The following is a 16,684-nucleotide window of genomic DNA, read 5'->3' as shown; positions in this document are numbered from 1 at the left end:
CACTAAGATAGTGCGAAGATCTACGTGAAAAAACAATAATACATATCAAATAACACCTTATGTTAGCATTTGTAACATCACGAGTTTTAATTATTTATAGCCATAATTAGGAGGTTTGCGATGCATTATGTGGAGTCGCCAAAATATGCAATATTTCAGCTGTTGCTTCTATTAAACCCCTTTGATAACGTTCACCATCGGCAATATAATTGCTAAAGGCATCCAACAATTCGGTAAAATTGTATTCCTTCTTGTCTATAGTAATAGTCTTCTGCTTATCAGGCTCAGACAGCAACCGAATCATATGAGTCAGCGAGTGAAAGGTAGACCTAATATTTCGCAAACCGGTTTCCTGCATTCATATGTTACGACACATATAGGGGTCAACGACACCACCAGCAGACGGTTATATATGTGAAATCAATAATATCACTAAACATTTAAGCTACCATTTACAACTTACCAATGATTCCAAAAGCCTTTTGCTTTCGTCGGACACCTGCTGTACAGTTGGATTAAAAATTAGGTTCAATGGCTCAGGCTGGTTGTGCTTAACCTCATTTTGAGATTCTTCCGTTTTATTCTCCGACTTATTTTCTTCAGTGGTAGTTTCCGATTTTACATCCTCGTTTTTGTTTACAATGGTTGCTGTTGTGTCTGCATCATGATCACCATTCATACCATTGTGTGCCTTAATCGATCTTAGACCCCTAATGGCATCAACAGAGGACGGAATTGAAAAAATGAATAACACATATGGCACAATAAGACCAAAGGGCTTCATTTTCACATATGAGCCCGGAAACAGACAGAATAAACACCAAAGGAGTGGTAGACGACTCCAATGCTACGAGGTGCAAAACGTTTAATGCTAAGACAGCAACACATTGCCGTTATAATGGTTTCAAATGAACAAAAGGGTGTGTATTTACCATATTAATGTTTTAAGCTTCTGTGATAACAACAATTGACCATTGGCAATGTGATAGGATTCATTTGCTAGGTGTCTACATTCTACAAACACAACACACTAATAAATGGAAAATTAGGAAAATCCTTTCTTGTTTAATTCAAAATATTTAAAGAAAAAAAATTATACTGCACATTAGTTCCTAATGTAGAAAACCTAATAAACCTTGGCTTTAGTTATATAGATGCACCTTGTGTTTTAGACAATAACTTGTTATATATAGACAAAGCTGTAGACTAATTTATTGTCGCAACTGTCGATTTAACGTTAGTTGTTTGATTGTTCATTATTTTATTTCCATCCCGTCTGTGAGTGTACGATAACATATCGTTACCACAGCAATATCGCATTATGGGTCCCATCTTTGATTATACACTGGAGGAACGATTATGTTGTTTAAGGGTACGTTACTAGAATACCATAACAGTTGGTTCTATTCATTCTGATGTCGGTGGTAACGCTTGTTATAGGACAACATAAGGCACGGAGAATGTATTGAGTGCAAAGAGGCACAGTTGTGCCGTTTAGAAGCTAGAGTATCGCATTACAACTATGGTAAACGGAAGCGTGAAGTCCCAGCTAATGGGAAAGAGATATTCTTCGACGTTGAAGAGCCGGAGTTTTATCCTTTCGGGAGTTAGTTTTTTGTCGTATCATATAACGATAATAGAGAAACACAAATATACTGATAATGGCGATTCGCAGTCCGCACTGGAAGAGAAACGTTTGGTAGGTCTAATTGATAGCGACCAAAGTAAAGCCTGGGAATCTGAGCACCAGTCCTCAAGCGCATCGAAACCAGAATCTAAAAGAACAATATCGACGGAAATCACAACTGACACGGGCCAAGCCGATGCTCTGTCAAAATATAAATCGAGACGACATGATTCGAAGAACAAAAGGCAGCGCATTCATTCTGTCAAAACGAGTGATGATGCTTATAAAACAACTATTTTGGACGTTGATTTATCTACATTGAATGCGCAAAAATCTTGCTTAATGGAGCCTAAATCTACTACACAAACAGTTGTTCAGGTTGCGGTTGCTGCTAAAATTAAGGAAACACCATTGAGTGTTTCGTCCTCAGATGAACCATCTACTGTCGATGAATCCAAGGAAGATCCGAAAACGGATATCTCGCTTAATGAATGCGTAACAAAGGATGCAATGCAACAGGATGCCCCAATAATAGAACAAAACATATCGGAATCTTCTGGCAAGGCTTTGGATGAGCCATTTAAGGCTGACCAACCAACCACGCAGGCTTCATCTGATTTCAACAAACCGGAGTCTAAGGAAATTTTTGGTGCATCTACACTTCAGAAGTTGAACTTCTCGATGCCTGTGGGAAATCCTCTGTTTGCTCCAAAGGCTATTGATGCAAGCCAGTTTTGTGTCGACAACAAACCTTCAACGTTTGTATTTGGAGCCCAGTCAACAGCGCCACCAACACCTCCGGTACAATTTACTCCAACAATTTCTCCTATGCCAAATCCGATAAATCAGCCGCAGGTTCCGCAATTCAATATCCCAGGATTTGCAGATGCGCAATTGATGCCACCGGTCGCGCCAGGTACAAATACATTTGCTGTAAATGCATTTCCTCGAGCTAAGAGAGGTGGTTTGCGTTACAGAGGCGGTCGTAGGTAGTTAGGTGGAATTCCAACTGTGGATTAAGTATGTTTTAATGTAGAATTAAATATGCAGTTATATGTATGTTAAGATTCCACACATTTGCTTTATCAGTAACCTAGCATTTGTATGAATCATTGTCGTGTTGATTACTAAAATATAGGTTTGTTGTTATACGGCGACATTTCTTATGCCGATGATGGAGTTGCAGTATTGAAAGTGCCTATATATGAAATAAAGATTAGATATGGTACACCTTAGTGTGTGTTTATATAATTTCAATCGATTGACCTATTCAGCTCGTTTCTTGCGTCCACCGGGCTTCTTCAAACGCGCTGAAATGCGTGAGAAGCCACGTCGCAAGACAGGACCGTTTGAGAACCCTGTGCGACGTTTTGTTCGTTTAAAGGAGAAGGAACGTATCTTTTCACAGGTTCCGCTAGCTAGGTAAAATGTACATATTTGTTTCTCATTTGGCCCAGGAAGGTTCCTGTTGCTAAACCCATTACTACATCATTCCTTCAACCTATCGAAGGTGTGCCAAAAGTATCACAGGATGTATTGCAGCGTCGTTTGGAGTTTCTTTTATCATCTAAAGCGGTTGATCAACAACTGAGTGCAAAGCTTCGACCAGGGTTGACACCTTATTTGGCAGAACTTTATATGTGGGAACGGCAAATGCGTGATTTGCGAAAGATTTATCGCACGCAATATTTACAGAAACTGGATTCAGTTGTTGAATCCGAACGCCATAGGCAGTACCAACAATATATTGATTCATCGCAAGGTACTGTTTACGCTTAAGCTTCTAAGCATCATTTAGAACGTCGTGACAAGGCAGAGCTTAGACGTCGTGCTATCTATGCCCGAGTAAAGGAGCGTGCTGTGAGTGTGGCTTTTTTTGGAATTCAATGTTTATCAGATTCTTAAGGATACTATGCGCATAGAGAAGCGCGTATCGCAAGCGATCCAACTAGAGAGGTTATCAAAAAGAAAGATAGCAAACATATATTTCTTGCACAAAATGCAAAAGGGTTTCAACCCGCCGATGACGGATGAGTCGACACCTGCTGTGGTTGATAGGTAGGATCAGACGCAATATCGCTAAACATCAGCAGGGATATCTCAATTGTCGACTTAGCTAAATACCTAGGCTACCCCGTAGAAGATGCATCAAGCATTAAACGCAAAATTAAAACGGGACGTCACTTCTTTAGGTAGGTTGAGGGATGTGAATTTCGTGATTGATGTTCAATAGGGATATTTTAAAGGAATCATTTGAGTTAATGCCAGAAGATGCTGAACGTTTTGAAGTAGAGGTCGAACAATCTAAATCGCCTTCAGAAAGGGCTAGCATAGCCTACAAAAACTTTTCAGGTTGGCCATTAAATCAACAATGCATATATCTGGTTAGATGAAGAAAAACTGCGCTTGTTGGAAACCAAGATCGCGATGCTGAATGAAAAGATTGACAATGATTCCAAATTACATGGGAAATCTAAAGAGAATATATATATCCAGATTAGGGACTATCTAGATGCAGCACGCATAGCTTACCTGGTATGTTATGGGACTAGGCAATATATTTGTTGCTACAGGAGAAAAACCAATTGAAAACACTAAAATCGGGTTAACATATAATATCATAAAATTTAGTTGTGTATGAGGCGGTAGACAGTAACAAACGGTTACGATTATATAGGCTCACGCCTGTGTTATATTTTTTATTTGTTTTTAAAATGAAGCTTAAAATAAAAACCTTAAATAATTTAGAGGCTGAAGTTGATGTGAAAGATGGCAGTTCGGTGGAGGAGTTGATGAAGATCGTAGAGACTCATTTACCTAGCATGCCTTCTGACCGCCAAAAGCTTATCCACTCTGGAAAGGTGCTTAAGCGTGAACTATTACTATCGGATTACGCTGATATTAAAGACGGAGACAAGGTTATTGTTATAGCACAGAAACAGGTATGTGTGTATTACTCTATGAATTGTATTCCACCTTCCCCTAAGCAATTCTATATTTTAATACAGAGTGAAACTACATCTACAGTTTCCACACAGTCACAAAAGGCTCCGGTTGCGGATGATAGGACGAAGGCGGTGGATGTTCCCCAACCCATTAATCTTGCAGAATCCACATTGGTCACAGGTTCTGAGCTTGAAATGGTGCGTTTTGCAGGTGTTTAGTATTATATTTGGTTTGATGTTTGACATTTAATGTTACATTTATATGTAATAATATATAATGCTTCCTTTCTTAGGTAATAATGATTTTTTGTTTTTTGTGATTGTTCGATTATTATGAATGTACATAATATGCACGCAGAACATTGCCAGGATTTGTGAAATGGGTTTTCCAAGGGCTGAAGTTGAAGCCGCTATGGCAGCAGCGTTTAACAATCCTGACCGCGCCGTCGAATTTTTAACTACGGTTTGTTTTACTACGATGTTGTGTAACAGTTTTAGGGCACTATTCCTGATACAAGCATGATTTCAAACAGTTCTGATGCAGGAGTTTATGATGGTGGTGCCGATATGCTGCGTAATATTCCTATGGTAGGTTACTTTTCATCTGATAATTTAGCTTGTAATGCACATGATCGATACGTTTTTTACAAATATGCAGAGTGACAACTTAGCAAGTATTCAATCGCACCCTGCATTCCAGCAGCTGAGGCAGGTTATTCAATCGGATCCACAAGTTCTCCAAAGACTTTTGGAAAACATCGGCGAAACAGATCCCGAGTTGCTTCAGGTAATGATTTTGTCAATACATTGCATATGTATATGATGTCTAAAATGTGTAATATAGAATGATATACGATGACCATTTCAACCCCTATGCAGAAAATCATCGAGCATCAAGATGAGTTTATGGAGATGCTTAATAGTAGCGATGATATGAATGGTTTTCCAAGTGCGGACGATGGACCAAACTTTGTACATCTAACCGAAGCCGAAATACAGAGTGTCGAGCGCTTGGAGGGGCTCGGGTTTTCACGTGCTGCAGTAATTGAAGCGTTCTTAGCTTGTGATAAGAATGAGGAGCTTGCTGCCAACTATCTGTTAGAGAACGCGAACGATTTCACTTCAGATGAATGATGTAATGTCTACAAATTCGATTATATAGCCCATTCCGCGCCATTATACGGTTGGCATGGTATCATTGATGTTTATACATCCATTTTATAAAGTCCTATTGACGCATTAAGGAGAGTATGTGAATTTTTTAGTTGTCACATTTAAGACATGGAGGTATGGGGTATGAGTGCTGTTTATTTCCTTGTACTTGTATCATTACAGTTTGCTACACATTTGTGCAAAATCATCGTTTCCATAACTTAGAGCTCTGGTAGAATGCCATCGGCTCGTTAAAATTCTACACATCGACACTTTGTTTTCTATACTGTCTCGTCACACATCTATTTGATTAGTCGCTTCTCATGCAGTTATACATTGGCTTTATTTCTCGTTACCTGAATCTTAGCATTGCATTTTCATAGTATATTTATCGGCTACTTATTTGCTTGACTATTTTGCTAACAGAAGTCCTGAATCTAGGTCACCTGGCGCCGTCATTTGTTACATATCACAATTGTGCTGGTTCATAAACCATCAGTCTGTGTATGAGGTGATAATATATCAGAAATTCAATTTGGAGATTTTTCATGTGACTCTATGGAAGCCAACATGAAGAGGGAGGATGCTTTAGGTTCGTCCTCAATGTCTGATGGTATTAATACTGAGCAGTATTCTGCTGCTGCATCTTTCAGTACTTTGATTGATGATGACGGCTTTGAGCGGGTATTGACGCCAGCTGAGCGGAAGGCATTGCGCAAAAAGGCTAATGTTGCTGCACAGACAAATGTAGTATCCATGAATGGTGATGTAAAAAGTGGCACTAGAGTTTTAGACTCTGTGTTCAACAAGATAAAATCTAGGATGCAGAAGTTTGGTGTTGATGTCGCATCTTTACCCATAACGTCTGATATGTCTATTAGTTGTGATGCCGCCGTGGAGGATTTAAATGAACTAATTGATGAAATTGACGCTGCTATTAAATCAGCTCCTGGCACGGTTCCTACGCCATTACGATTTACCAATCTGGATGACCTTGACAAAACGGTGCGTGAAATCAATGATAATTTAAGGAGATTAAAGGCTAAAAGCGGTAAGGGCCTTGTTCCTGATATAGACGACATTGAGAGTGCTATTAAGGATAATGAAACATACCTAGTTTATTTAAAGGAAGAACGCGTTATTGTTGAGGGATATCAACGTATGAAAACATTTCAGAATAAGTTACAGGGCTATAAGAAGGCTTTGTTAGACATCATCTCATATCGTGCTGCTTCTGCTAGGAGATCGAGTCTCATGACGGATAAAGGACTGAATCCTGCATCTGCAAGATCACAACAAAATGATTATATATTGGGTATTTTGCAACGAATGAAAGCCGATAAGGGGTTAGTATTTGATCACTCTAATGTCATCAAAAGTGAATTGGTTCTTATGGCCACCCCAAATCGTTTCCACCCTCCATATAACTATTTAAAGCGTATAAAGGAACGCTTTTTCGTTCATATAGACCCTATAGATGTAAAAGGATCTGACATTACGGCTCTGCATCTGAATGTTCACGGCGAAAGTGCAGATGTTGATGCTTGCGTAACATATCTCAAGAGTTTGGAATTCCACTCATCGAAGCAAATACATATCGATTACGAACGTATCAAAAAAATATTTGGTGGTTTGTCAGGCTTATCACAAATTGATGAATCCTTTAATGTGATGACATTCTATTACCAGGGTGCTATAGACCTCATAGGTAGCCGTGATGGTGTTAATTTAGCATTCAACTATATAGATGAGAAGATCAAGGCATTTGAAAGTAATGTTGATGTTGGGAAGAGCATTTCCGCTCCCGCTACGTTGGCCGAACACGAGGCTCGCAAAGTACAGCTGCAGTATGATTTCTTGGTTTGCAAGGCATTATCTATGCGCTTCAGGAATTTGGTGCGCAATATTGAGGCCGATTTGGGAGTATCGGTATCGTTTGATTTTACAGCGAGAGATGGCAAGGCTGCAATGTATGTAAATGTAGACAGTACGTACAAAACGGATGATCAATCTGCTACAGGCCGTATTAAAACGGCTGTTACCCAACTGGAGGCTTTGGCAGCATCTATGGGAACCGTTGAAATTCCTGGTACAAATGATGAGGACGTCATGAGCTACCTATTTTCAGAAGATATATTAAGGTGTCGTTTTGTCTCACCGGACTTTTGCATGCATCGTTACGGAGGCATGGTCCATATTGTCGGTAAGAAGAGCGTGCTGAAAGACGCTTTGGTTCGTGTGAAAACTTTGCTACTTAACCGGAACATGAAGCCTAGAGAGTTACATGTGGAGGCTGATATGGCGTTTATGCTTTCTCCTTCGACGCTGTCAGCAGTGGAGGATTGGACCGGTGTAACTATACTGATTCGTGAATCTATTAATGGTTCAGTGCTTGTAATCTATGGTAATAAGGAGCAGCAGGACGAGTGCGTGAAACAAGTAGAAGAAATACTTAGCACTCATGTTGAGTATACTTTCGACCTATCTTCTGCCCATATGGCCGTATTGTCCGATAACAAGTACCGTATAATACGTGACTTGGAAGACAAGACTCACGTTCATATTGTGGTAAAGAAGGTTTCAAATGAACTCATTTTCCATGGTCAAAGGGAGAAGGTTGACGAAGCAGTAGATGTCATGAAGGCATTCACAGAGAACTTCGTCTGTCTCGATAACACTAAAATCAGTGATATTACAATAACTGGTGATTTCTATGCCTGGATACGTGTCCCCAAACGACACATCGGTGCTGTCATTGGTAAAGGTGGTTCCACGTTACGTGATATAATATCAAATGCTGGACTTCGAAACATATTTGTTAACCGTGGTGACAATTCAGATGATATTGTATGCTTTGAAGGTAACAAGGTTGCTGTGAAGAATGCGTTAGAAGTGCTAAGTCACATTTTGGAATTTGACGGGGTGAACCAACAGGATAGCCCTATAGAAGACTTCTTAGTCGGCAGATATAGTAGCACGCATTCAGTGCTGCGCACCAATGTACCTACGACTGTCGAGCGTAGTTCAAAGCCCGCGCGCAACAGTGGTAGTAAACCGATTGTGTTCGATTGCCGCGATGATGATTTTCCGGCTCTTGGTAGCAAGATGTAATGTGCGCCAATGAGTAACCCTTTGATAATGTTTTTATCAAATATTCTTATCTTGCAATATGTTCCTTTCCTTGTTTCCACCATGCATCAAATTTGCACTATCAATTTTGAGGGGGATCGTAATTTGTATATATGCAGCAGAGGATTAATTAGTTCTAACTTATTGCATAGTAAAATATCATGGTTAATATATTATTCTACGTAACTACAGTGATTATAAGCATAAAAATACTTTATGAAAGCGAACCGTTAACACGATGTTTCACATATTTGCGATACAGCGTAAGAAGCCTTACAAGGGTATATGATTGCCGATGTGAGTGCGTTTTGTGCCATATTTTGGGCTACCTGTAGCTCGTAGATAAAGATGTTTTTTTCGGCCCTAGTCCAATTAATTGCTGTTTTATTCAGCGTTTTCTGTGTATCGCATGAAGAGTGCATATAGTAACTATTACCTCAAAAGTATCACAGTCGTTATCGAAAGAAGCAGCCTTCATTTTCCTAACTAATTTTAAATGATAACGAAATCGAGCCAAAAAATGTCGTCTAGTTAGATGCCAATCCTTAATAATATAATATGAGTGCGCTAAAAACTCTGATTAAATGTGATGCTATTGTCTAGCAACGTACTTATAGGCTCCTCATGTGCAAGTTGTTCAATGTGATTACAATATTCAATGCATTCTGTTGACGGCTCAGGTTCTTCGCGGGCCTACAATGATTTTCACAATACAAAAAATTGATGCTTTACATTACATCATGAAACTTACATTAACAAGAGGCATGATGTAATCTACGTCTGCCTGGAGCTTTAGTAACTGATCTTGCGATGCCATCAAGTGGAAGTCCGTGAAAACATCATTGTTGTTGATGTTATCTGCGATTGTGGAGAAAACAGCCTTAATATCACAGTATAGCTTAAGTCCGGCCTTGTACAAATTAAATTAACGTTATCGAAACATACCCGTCTATCGAATGACTCCGATTGTTCAGCAGTGAGCGTGCAGTTGACTTGTTGGTTCTCCAGTTTAACAAGTTGTGGTATAACTTCTTGGACTACGAACGCCCTGTTAATTGATTTAAGCAGCGAACTCTTCTAATACCTTTTTGGGTCGATCACAGGACCTGAATCAGTTTTTGAGTTGTAGTTTATGATCGTATTTACGGCAGGGTCTAATCGCTCCCAGTATTTCATACGAAGTTCTTTATGCAATTGCTTATGAAAAGCCGATCTACGCGTCTTCTCCTCCCGTGTTGTACGGTTTCGAACTTTGGGTTTCCTAAGATATGGCTTCAAAACTGAGTATGCGAGGTAGTTCTGTCTTAATGCAGCCCTAGGAGCTGCGCCATAAAGATTAAGGAGCAGCACTAACACAACTGCCCATAGTACGCGTATGGCATATGACATAGGTATGTATTAACACCTATTGCTATCAATTCGTATAATGCCTGGGGATCATGACATGTCTATGCTCTTGGTCCGATGGACTGCTACACAATACAGTCCACAACGTTTCACATTCAATGTGTTCACATAACACAGTGACCTATGAGTGTGTATGATATTATCTATTATTAGATAATCGCGATATGCTTATTTGCTGGCCTTAATTAGAGCGATGCCTCCGCGATGTCGGCAGGAGCGAAATCGCATCCCATCGGATCATCTGATCAATTTCACGCGTTACGTAGCGCCTCAACCGGTTTGTGATATTTCTCTTTTTAAAATATGGTGTAGCCTCCAGTTAGAAAGGATGCAACGGATTCGGTATCTCCGTCGAGACCGACTCAGCGCAATTTGCGTTGTTACATCGCTGATATAGGTTTGCCTATTGCAAAGTTACCAATTCTGCGACCCAATCTAACAGTTGGTAGGCGAAATTGTGCATGTCTGACATGTTTCAGATTGGAACGTTGTTGAATTAGTGGACCTTTTAGTTGATGAGGATACACCAGTTACATGTCCTATATGTTTAGATGAATCGCTTTCGGCGCCTAGAGTTACACGTTGCAGTCATGCATTCTGCTGGGTATGCATATTGAAGTACTTGAACTTCGACAGAACACTAGGGATGTGAGTTACACTTTTTAATGTTCAATCTTTGTAGGAGGCCATGCCCTTTGTGTCAGCAATCTATATACAGAACTGATTTGAAACCTGTTCGATTTCAGGTAGGTTAATATATGTGTTAGATTTTATTCCTAATCATCTCTGTGTTCACAGTTGTAATATATCTATTTTTGCATCACTGGATAGTGTACTTTAAATATTGACATGGGATGTATTTACAAGTACTGTGTTAGTGGTTAAAGGTTGCAATGTAGAGTCCTGAATGCTTCATATTAGTGGCCACGTGTGATCATTGATATGCTGACCACTTATTTCGCGCAGGTGAAGTATAAACCTATTGTATTATCATTCGCATTATTGATGCAAGAAGAAGATTCACACACGGCTGTTTTGCATCCTGATATATGTGAGCTCTTATGTGGCAACCGGAAATTACGTGACGACAATCAGATACCTTCATCAGATTCGCTAGATGTTCAATTCTGGGATGTAGCGTACACAGATTCTGGGAAGCTGAGAGATATATTGAAGCGAGATTATCTAGAGCTCGAGAATATCGCACTTAACGCTATCGACAGTGATGTGGCCACATACGAGGCCGCACAGGAAGCCTTATCTCAACTAATTGATAATGGGATTACCATACCAAGTGATGGTGATGAAAAGTTATCAGTTGGAATCAATAATATAAACGAAGCTATTCAACGTTTGAATAACGTTGCTGATACATATATATACGAGAAAAAAGATGATTACACGGAAAATATTGACAGTTGTGGAAGGACAAAGTATTACTGCTTTTACCAGTCCATTGATGGATCTAAGGTTGTATTGCATCCCCAACTTATCAAGTGTATGTGGCATTGTTGCGGACGGAATGTTAACAAGATGCCACTGTTTCTGTTGAACCTGCCGATTCTGAATTTGGAGGAGGTAGTTGTAACTGGGGAAATGCGACGACGCTACAACTGGCTCAATCATTTTCGCATGGGTTGTAAGATATATTTGGCCAATGTGCCATTAGAAGGTTACATAACACCAGAACAAATGGAAGAATACATGAGAGAACGCCAGATTAAAAGAGATATGAAACTCTCAAAAATTTTACAAAGACGAGATAGTGCATAAGACACTGTACGACCGTCGTTGCCTCCACCACACTTTGAGGTACATGCTAATGAGCATAATTATTAACCAGTAAGCTTAATAAATCACACGAACAATCTATTATATCTGATTAATGACGCTGTGTTCATTGAACATATCATGTGCAACGCTATGGTAGACAGGTATATGCGTTTAATCCCGCCATCTCTACCTCTCAATGGATATGTTAACCCTTGGTTTATCATCCTATATAATTACATGGAATCACCAGGGATGTTCTTTTGCTCACAATAGGAATAGTGCAACTCATTGATATCCTGGTAGTCCACAATCTTTGTCCAACCGTTTTCGTGAACATGGTACAAATTAACGTAACCTCCAGAATATGCATCCCTATGTGCGGCCTGGTAAATAGCACGTTTGCCTAGTTCCACAGCTTCATCAAGGGTCATGTCACTGCAAATGGAGTAAATATTATAAGGCCAATAACGTACCTCCGGTAGTGTTGATCTATCACACCGTAAGCAAATAGGGAACCAGAGCCAACGCTAAAAAGCTTCCCGCTTACACGTTCACCCTTGTCACTAACATAGAATAATTCAGGACCCTTGTTCTTGTCCCAACCAGCAATCATGGTACCGGCTGATAGTCCATAACCACGGAAGTAAAAGAAAATGTTTGCCAAAATTTGTGATGCGTGGGCAACAGTAATCCTCTCCTAATATATATTATATCGACAGTTAGTATAGAGCAACAATAACAAATATTTAATAAGTCAATAGACAACGAAAAAAAATTACCTGGTTACGAAGCTCATGTAACCTGCATAATTTAGCTACATGACGCTCCCAGTAAGTACAATCAGCAGCACCTCCGGCCATAGTACCTAATAAATAAGAGTTTATTTCAATAACCTTGCTGATGTTCTGAGTGGCGATGATAGAACCCATTGAAGCTCTCGAATCGACAGCAAGTATAACACCCTTATTAAACACGAAACCTAATGTTGTGGTACCCTTTTTAAAATTAAAAATATCTTGGCCACTTGCTTTACTCATAGACTTGATGTAGTTAATCTGAACAGCGGTTGTGTTCGATCTTTGTTATTAAGCCATACCTTTTCTAACGGATATAATTGAAATCCATTTTTTAACAAGTCGGTAGCGCTTTCAGAATACGCCAGGGATTCATCGCCCGGTACAGCTCTGTCGATGTCTATCATTATGCCCACACCCTGTCAAGTACAAGAAAACATATGGAAGCCGTATAATGACACTTATGCGACTATTGTGCCTAATAAATATGTCTTGGGTGTGTATCAAGTTTTATATTGCTAATGATGGAACTCAATATTATACACCCCTATAATAACATATTCAACCCGCTGTTTACCCAGACTAATTCAAAATGTGTATAAAATGGAATCTACTGAATTTACACAACAGATCTATTTTACAATATATTTGATATTTATGGTGACATAATTGTGCAATCATTGATATCTATGCATAATCCAGGTTTAATGTGTCCGTAGCTGCCTAGCACAACTCACGGTCCACAATGATGCCTTTGAATGCCTCTTATGCTCACCATCTTGCTAATATTTACCTATTTTGTGCTACTATTAATATCATTAAGGCTAGTACTCTATGTGGAATATCTAACCAGTATGATTTATCTCAATTATTTACAATTGACTTTTCATTACGGATAGAGAGAACTACGTTGTTCTATATTTTTTGTGCTTTTTCAAAAGGATTCTTAGCTGGTTTCATATTTCCAAAACCTCGCTTTAATGGCGCGACAAAATGCTACCAATATAATAATGGCGTCAGTTGCAATGTTAACTTTTAGCTGTTTTACTACGTGATGTAAGCTATGATTTCTATCATAATAGATATACGTAACATCTGACGCTGTCAACAGTTTTTTCTTAAATATAAGTGACATGGAATCGTCTTGTTATAATAGCCGCAGTTTTCGATAGGCTTATTGCGTTTTTTGAAGTCGTAACAAATATTTATCTCAACATATTTTATGGCTTTCCACAACAATTGTAGTAAAAGCGTTATTTAAAAACTAATTCCACTCCATAACATAGGAATCCTACAACATAGCAAATGCCCAATGTGTTATAAGCATGCTGATCTATAATGAACGAAAATTTTAAAATATATATCACAGTTTGTAAATATCTGTGATTTCAATGCTACAATTTAAAAGGTGTAGTGATAAATGGCGATGTTTATTACACACCAATATTTTGGTATACAATCTATGATTTAATGGCAAAATTAACCCTATTTTAAAGCTGTTTTCTCTTTATCGCCAATTTGATTACGATATATATGACAGATAGAATTGTAGCGGTAAGTAGAACCATTTTAGTCATTGATAGAACTCCGGTCTATACACGAATTAGCAACATTTTGATGAACCAAGCGGATGTGTACAGATATAAACATCACAACGCATACACATGTACATTTGGTAACCACTCACCTTGTTGTCCATTATATGTGACATATTATCGAAGCCTTGTTTGACATAAGTGTGTGCTTCATCCAATCCGCCGCGCTGCATATTTTTAATAATTTCAAGCTAAAAGCACAAACCACGCCGTCAATACGAGAATTTGAATTCTTAAGCTCCGAATGTATATCCGTGCTGACCTGACGTTATTATTATACAACAACAGATAGAGTGAATGACAATAAATATACCATTGTTTTGAACATTGTAAACGTACACTTTTTAAAGTATCGATTTTTCCTTCTAAGTCTAGGAGAAATACATCGTCAGAGCTAGCTTCTTGTAGCCGCTGTTGCGATGTTATCTTTCTACCGTCAGAGTGGTCTAGTCTAGCTGACATGATGAATAATGAACTAAAGATCTAAAGGAATATAAAAAAATAAAATTAAATATAGCTCATAATAATGAGATTTGTTGTACATTTTGGTGAACCCTAACGCAGGCAACAGGCGCCTGAAAAGAAACCTGATCCATTTTGACGCAAGTTTATACTTCCTGTGTTACTATTAGTTGGTATATAAATGCACAACAGCACTATACACACAGTTAAACGTACTTCTCATTGAGTTTACTGTAGCCTGAGGCCCCTTTTTGACGCCGTATACGCCTGAGTCGACGTCAAACATTCCGCGATTTACGTTATCATAAATCATAGTAGCGGTTGTAAGGAATGCTTCCTCTACGTTATAATCGCCTTTGGCTGATGTTTCCATATATATGAGGTTGTTCTCATCTGCGAAGGCCTTGCCTGTAAAACATTAGTATGCCACTTTCAATACATTGGTATTATAATAAAACATTTCCATCCCTTATAACAAAATTTCATAAGATAGATAACAACTTCAGCACGTAAGTATTGATTTGTAACATAATCATTCGGGGGAAAGTCATAGGACAATTTTTGTTATAGAAACACATGTATACTATAACCATTGACGACAACATTCCAATCGGAAAATATATATTGTGTATTTTAAAACATACCTTCGTGGTATTCTACTTCTCGTTTGTTAACGTCGGTTTTGTTGCCGATCAGTACGATAGTCATGGTAGGTGACCCATGGTCTTTCACCTCGTCGAGCCACCTTGTTAAATGCTCAAATGTAGATCTACGCGATATATCAAAAACTAGAAGCGCTCCTGCCGCGCCTCTGTAATAAGAGCGTGTAATTGATCGGAAGCTCTCTTGTCCTGCGGTGTCCCAAATTTGTAATTTGATAGTGTCTCCCTTGACGTTGATTAGACGAGTGCCGAATTCGACACCTATAGTTAAGTCATGATCAGGCTTAAACCTTTTGTCAGTGAATCGAAGCAACAAACAACTTTTGCCGACCCCTGTGAATGGTGAAAGGTGATAATGGGATAGCAGATGAGGAGTGTGATGAACAAAATTTTCAAATGAAGCGTATAAATCAATCATAAGCACATAATAGTTCAATTAAGCTCGTATAAGACGGTTAAATCCAACCATATAAAAATTAAATATGAATCCATCGGTATGGAATCATCTAAGAATATAGCAAGAAAACAGTAAATTGCAGTATTTAAATATGAATTTTCATCTTATGATGTATATAGTCAGTATGCAGCAATTACATACGTCAAATAAGGGTCACAAATGCAGTAAGGTATGTAACAATGTAGATTATATTAACGACATACCTGTATCTCCAATGATAATATACTTAAACAGATACTTATATGATGACATTTTCCAACATTTCTTATTTTTAAAAAGTCTGGTAAATCCCGGTTTTTAAGCGCCTCACTACCCCGCGCTAATTACGTACACATCGATGGCGATAGATGTCACCCGGGGCGTCAGATTACCTCTCTACACCTAACAAAAGTGGAATGCAGATGAATAAGATATTTTTAATATATTGAATATAAAGGCGATTATGTTTTGTCTATTCTCAAAGGTACACATCTATGCGGTTGATAAATCGTATTGCGATGTGTAATGTCTTATTACAACACATGTGGAGCTATTCTAAAGCGTTCTTTTGAATTCAGGTCATATGAGCATTTGTATATTTTACTTTGTGTACATTTAAATGTGCTACATGTCTTTTTATCTCCTACCACGTTCCGTTCATACGGCTTGATGTGGCCATTGATGGAGCTGTACTGAAGTGTA

The 16,684-nt window shown here is 38.7% G+C and overlaps 10 protein-coding genes across 10 annotated transcripts; 5 read left to right on the top strand and 5 right to left on the bottom strand.

The window, feature by feature from the left end:
- Positions 1-87: 87 nt before the first annotated feature.
- BBOV_IV009060 (uncharacterized protein) lies at positions 88-824 on the bottom strand. Its single transcript, XM_001610778.2, has 2 exons — positions 464-824; positions 88-352 (listed from the first exon to the last, which is right to left on the bottom strand). The coding sequence occupies exons 1-2, from the start codon at positions 782-784 to the stop codon at positions 107-109; spliced, it is 567 nt and encodes a 188-aa protein (XP_001610828.1). The 5' UTR covers positions 785-824; the 3' UTR covers positions 88-106.
- Positions 825-1,151: 327 nt separating this feature from the next.
- Positions 1,152-2,657, top strand: BBOV_IV009055 (uncharacterized protein). The gene is made up of 3 exons (XM_051767384.1): positions 1,152-1,372; positions 1,441-1,606; positions 1,641-2,657. The coding sequence occupies exons 1-3, from the start codon at positions 1,322-1,324 to the stop codon at positions 2,618-2,620; spliced, it is 1,197 nt and encodes a 398-aa protein (XP_051623644.1). The 5' UTR covers positions 1,152-1,321; the 3' UTR covers positions 2,621-2,657.
- Positions 2,658-2,813: 156 nt separating this feature from the next.
- Positions 2,814-4,278, top strand: BBOV_IV009050 (uncharacterized protein). The gene is made up of 8 exons (XM_001610777.2): positions 2,814-3,049; positions 3,085-3,389; positions 3,426-3,487; positions 3,525-3,685; positions 3,721-3,819; positions 3,861-3,979; positions 4,017-4,162; positions 4,201-4,278. Exons 1-8 carry the CDS (start codon positions 2,850-2,852, stop codon positions 4,234-4,236), a joined length of 1,128 nt encoding a protein of 375 aa, XP_001610827.2. The 5' UTR covers positions 2,814-2,849; the 3' UTR covers positions 4,237-4,278.
- A 43-nt stretch (positions 4,279-4,321) lies between these two features.
- Positions 4,322-5,731, top strand: BBOV_IV009040 (DNA repair protein Rad23 putatitive). Its single transcript, XM_001610776.2, has 6 exons — positions 4,322-4,569; positions 4,636-4,770; positions 4,931-5,035; positions 5,071-5,160; positions 5,231-5,359; positions 5,452-5,731. The coding sequence occupies exons 1-6, from the start codon at positions 4,342-4,344 to the stop codon at positions 5,704-5,706; spliced, it is 942 nt and encodes a 313-aa protein (XP_001610826.1). The 5' UTR covers positions 4,322-4,341; the 3' UTR covers positions 5,707-5,731.
- A 171-nt stretch (positions 5,732-5,902) lies between these two features.
- On the top strand, positions 5,903-8,885 carry BBOV_IV009030 (KH domain family protein). Its single transcript, XM_001610775.2, has one exon. The coding sequence runs from the start codon at positions 6,283-6,285 to the stop codon at positions 8,833-8,835; it is 2,553 nt and encodes an 850-aa protein (XP_001610825.1). The 5' UTR covers positions 5,903-6,282; the 3' UTR covers positions 8,836-8,885.
- Positions 8,886-9,063: 178 nt separating this feature from the next.
- BBOV_IV009020 (putative integral membrane protein) lies at positions 9,064-10,287 on the bottom strand. The gene is made up of 6 exons (XM_051767819.1): positions 9,938-10,287; positions 9,799-9,901; positions 9,605-9,763; positions 9,465-9,546; positions 9,290-9,429; positions 9,064-9,251 (listed from the first exon to the last, which is right to left on the bottom strand). The coding sequence occupies exons 1-6, from the start codon at positions 10,240-10,242 to the stop codon at positions 9,084-9,086; spliced, it is 957 nt and encodes a 318-aa protein (XP_051623315.1). The 5' UTR covers positions 10,243-10,287; the 3' UTR covers positions 9,064-9,083.
- A 70-nt stretch (positions 10,288-10,357) lies between these two features.
- Positions 10,358-12,131, top strand: BBOV_IV009010 (Zinc finger C3HC4 type (RING finger) family protein). The gene is made up of 5 exons (XM_001610773.2): positions 10,358-10,537; positions 10,573-10,705; positions 10,740-10,908; positions 10,943-11,006; positions 11,227-12,131. Exons 1-5 carry the CDS (start codon positions 10,454-10,456, stop codon positions 12,031-12,033), a joined length of 1,257 nt encoding a protein of 418 aa, XP_001610823.1. The 5' UTR covers positions 10,358-10,453; the 3' UTR covers positions 12,034-12,131.
- Positions 12,132-12,171: 40 nt separating this feature from the next.
- On the bottom strand, positions 12,172-13,350 carry BBOV_IV009000 (putative Proteasome subunit beta type-5). The gene is made up of 4 exons (XM_001610772.2): positions 13,130-13,350; positions 12,813-13,088; positions 12,507-12,730; positions 12,172-12,468 (listed from the first exon to the last, which is right to left on the bottom strand). Exons 1-4 carry the CDS (start codon positions 13,232-13,234, stop codon positions 12,267-12,269), a joined length of 807 nt encoding a protein of 268 aa, XP_001610822.1. The 5' UTR covers positions 13,235-13,350; the 3' UTR covers positions 12,172-12,266.
- A 942-nt stretch (positions 13,351-14,292) lies between these two features.
- BBOV_IV008995 (putative integral membrane protein) lies at positions 14,293-14,919 on the bottom strand. Its single transcript, XM_051767253.1, has 4 exons — positions 14,762-14,919; positions 14,628-14,684; positions 14,515-14,589; positions 14,293-14,419 (listed from the first exon to the last, which is right to left on the bottom strand). The coding sequence occupies exons 1-4, from the start codon at positions 14,882-14,884 to the stop codon at positions 14,318-14,320; spliced, it is 357 nt and encodes a 118-aa protein (XP_051623664.1). The 5' UTR covers positions 14,885-14,919; the 3' UTR covers positions 14,293-14,317.
- Positions 14,919-16,270, bottom strand: BBOV_IV008990 (Ras-related protein Rab-2A family protein). The gene is made up of 4 exons (XM_001610771.2): positions 16,207-16,270; positions 15,529-15,879; positions 15,101-15,292; positions 14,919-15,039 (listed from the first exon to the last, which is right to left on the bottom strand). The coding sequence occupies exons 1-4, from the start codon at positions 16,253-16,255 to the stop codon at positions 14,978-14,980; spliced, it is 654 nt and encodes a 217-aa protein (XP_001610821.1). The 5' UTR covers positions 16,256-16,270; the 3' UTR covers positions 14,919-14,977.
- Between the last annotated feature and the right edge of the window lie 414 nt (positions 16,271-16,684).

The sequence above is a fragment of the Babesia bovis genome (genome assembly GCF_000165395.2).
Source record: "Babesia bovis T2Bo chromosome 4 map unlocalized Chr4_1, whole genome shotgun sequence".
Classification (NCBI taxonomy): domain Eukaryota; phylum Apicomplexa; class Aconoidasida; order Piroplasmida; family Babesiidae; genus Babesia; species Babesia bovis.
The sequence above is the reverse complement of the archived record's forward strand: the minus strand, read 5'-3'. Positions and strand labels throughout refer to the sequence as shown.

Bases quoted from the DNA above. Each gene is read 5' to 3' on its own strand.
- BBOV_IV009020 (XM_051767819.1), bottom strand. From the start codon at position 10,242: ATGTCATATGCCATACGCGTACTATGGGCAGTTGTGTTAGTGCTGCTC. The intron at 9,764-9,798 runs GTATGTTTCGAT...AATTTGTACAAG, and splicing joins CGGAGTCATTCGATAGACGG to GCCGGACTTAAGCTATACTG. The intron at 9,547-9,604 runs GTAAGTTTCATG...AAATCATTGTAG, and splicing joins ACATCATGCCTCTTGTTAAT to GCCCGCGAAGAACCTGAGCC.
- BBOV_IV009060 (XM_001610778.2), bottom strand. From the start codon at position 784: ATGAAGCCCTTTGGTCTTATTGTGCCATATGTGTTATTCATTTTTTCA. The intron at 353-463 runs GTAAGTTGTAAA...ATATGAATGCAG, and splicing joins AAAGGCTTTTGGAATCATTG to GAAACCGGTTTGCGAAATAT.
- BBOV_IV009000 (XM_001610772.2), bottom strand. From the start codon at position 13,234: ATGATAGACATCGACAGAGCTGTACCGGGCGATGAATCCCTGGCGTAT. The intron at 13,089-13,129 runs GTATGGCTTAAT...ACCGCTGTTCAG, and splicing joins AATTATATCCGTTAGAAAAG to ATTAACTACATCAAGTCTAT. The intron at 12,731-12,812 runs GTAATTTTTTTT...AATATATATTAG, and splicing joins TACATGAGCTTCGTAACCAG to GAGAGGATTACTGTTGCCCA.
- BBOV_IV009010 (XM_001610773.2), top strand. From the start codon at position 10,454: ATGCCTCCGCGATGTCGGCAGGAGCGAAATCGCATCCCATCGGATCAT. The intron at 10,706-10,739 runs GTAGGCGAAATT...GACATGTTTCAG, and splicing joins GCGACCCAATCTAACAGTTG to ATTGGAACGTTGTTGAATTA. The intron at 11,007-11,226 runs GTAGGTTAATAT...TATTTCGCGCAG, and splicing joins TGAAACCTGTTCGATTTCAG to GTGAAGTATAAACCTATTGT.
- BBOV_IV009040 (XM_001610776.2), top strand. From the start codon at position 4,342: ATGAAGCTTAAAATAAAAACCTTAAATAATTTAGAGGCTGAAGTTGAT. The intron at 4,771-4,930 runs GTGCGTTTTGCA...ATATGCACGCAG, and splicing joins CAGGTTCTGAGCTTGAAATG to AACATTGCCAGGATTTGTGA. The intron at 5,036-5,070 runs GTTTGTTTTACT...TAACAGTTTTAG, and splicing joins CCGTCGAATTTTTAACTACG to GGCACTATTCCTGATACAAG.
- BBOV_IV009050 (XM_001610777.2), top strand. From the start codon at position 2,850: ATGGTACACCTTAGTGTGTGTTTATATAATTTCAATCGATTGACCTAT. The intron at 3,686-3,720 runs GTAGGATCAGAC...AAACATCAGCAG, and splicing joins ACACCTGCTGTGGTTGATAG to GGATATCTCAATTGTCGACT. The intron at 3,820-3,860 runs GTAGGTTGAGGG...GATGTTCAATAG, and splicing joins ACGGGACGTCACTTCTTTAG to GGATATTTTAAAGGAATCAT.
- BBOV_IV008995 (XM_051767253.1), bottom strand. From the start codon at position 14,884: ATGTCAGCTAGACTAGACCACTCTGACGGTAGAAAGATAACATCGCAA. The intron at 14,590-14,627 runs GTTTGTGCTTTT...AAAAATATGCAG, and splicing joins ATTCTCGTATTGACGGCGTG to CGCGGCGGATTGGATGAAGC. The intron at 14,420-14,514 runs GTGAGTGGTTAC...ATTCGTGTATAG, and splicing joins CACATATAATGGACAACAAG to ACCGGAGTTCTATCAATGAC.
- BBOV_IV009055 (XM_051767384.1), top strand. From the start codon at position 1,322: ATGGGTCCCATCTTTGATTATACACTGGAGGAACGATTATGTTGTTTA. The intron at 1,373-1,440 runs GTACGTTACTAG...CGCTTGTTATAG, and splicing joins AACGATTATGTTGTTTAAGG to GACAACATAAGGCACGGAGA. The intron at 1,607-1,640 runs GTTAGTTTTTTG...TAACGATAATAG, and splicing joins GGAGTTTTATCCTTTCGGGA to AGAAACACAAATATACTGAT.
- BBOV_IV008990 (XM_001610771.2), bottom strand. From the start codon at position 16,255: ATGTCATCATATAAGTATCTGTTTAAGTATATTATCATTGGAGATACA. The intron at 15,880-16,206 runs GTATGTCGTTAA...CACCATTCACAG, and splicing joins TATTATCATTGGAGATACAG to GGGTCGGCAAAAGTTGTTTG. The intron at 15,040-15,100 runs GTACGTTTAACT...ATAGTAACACAG, and splicing joins TACAGTAAACTCAATGAGAA to GAAGTATAAACTTGCGTCAA.
- BBOV_IV009030 (XM_001610775.2), top strand. From the start codon at position 6,283: ATGGAAGCCAACATGAAGAGGGAGGATGCTTTAGGTTCGTCCTCAATG.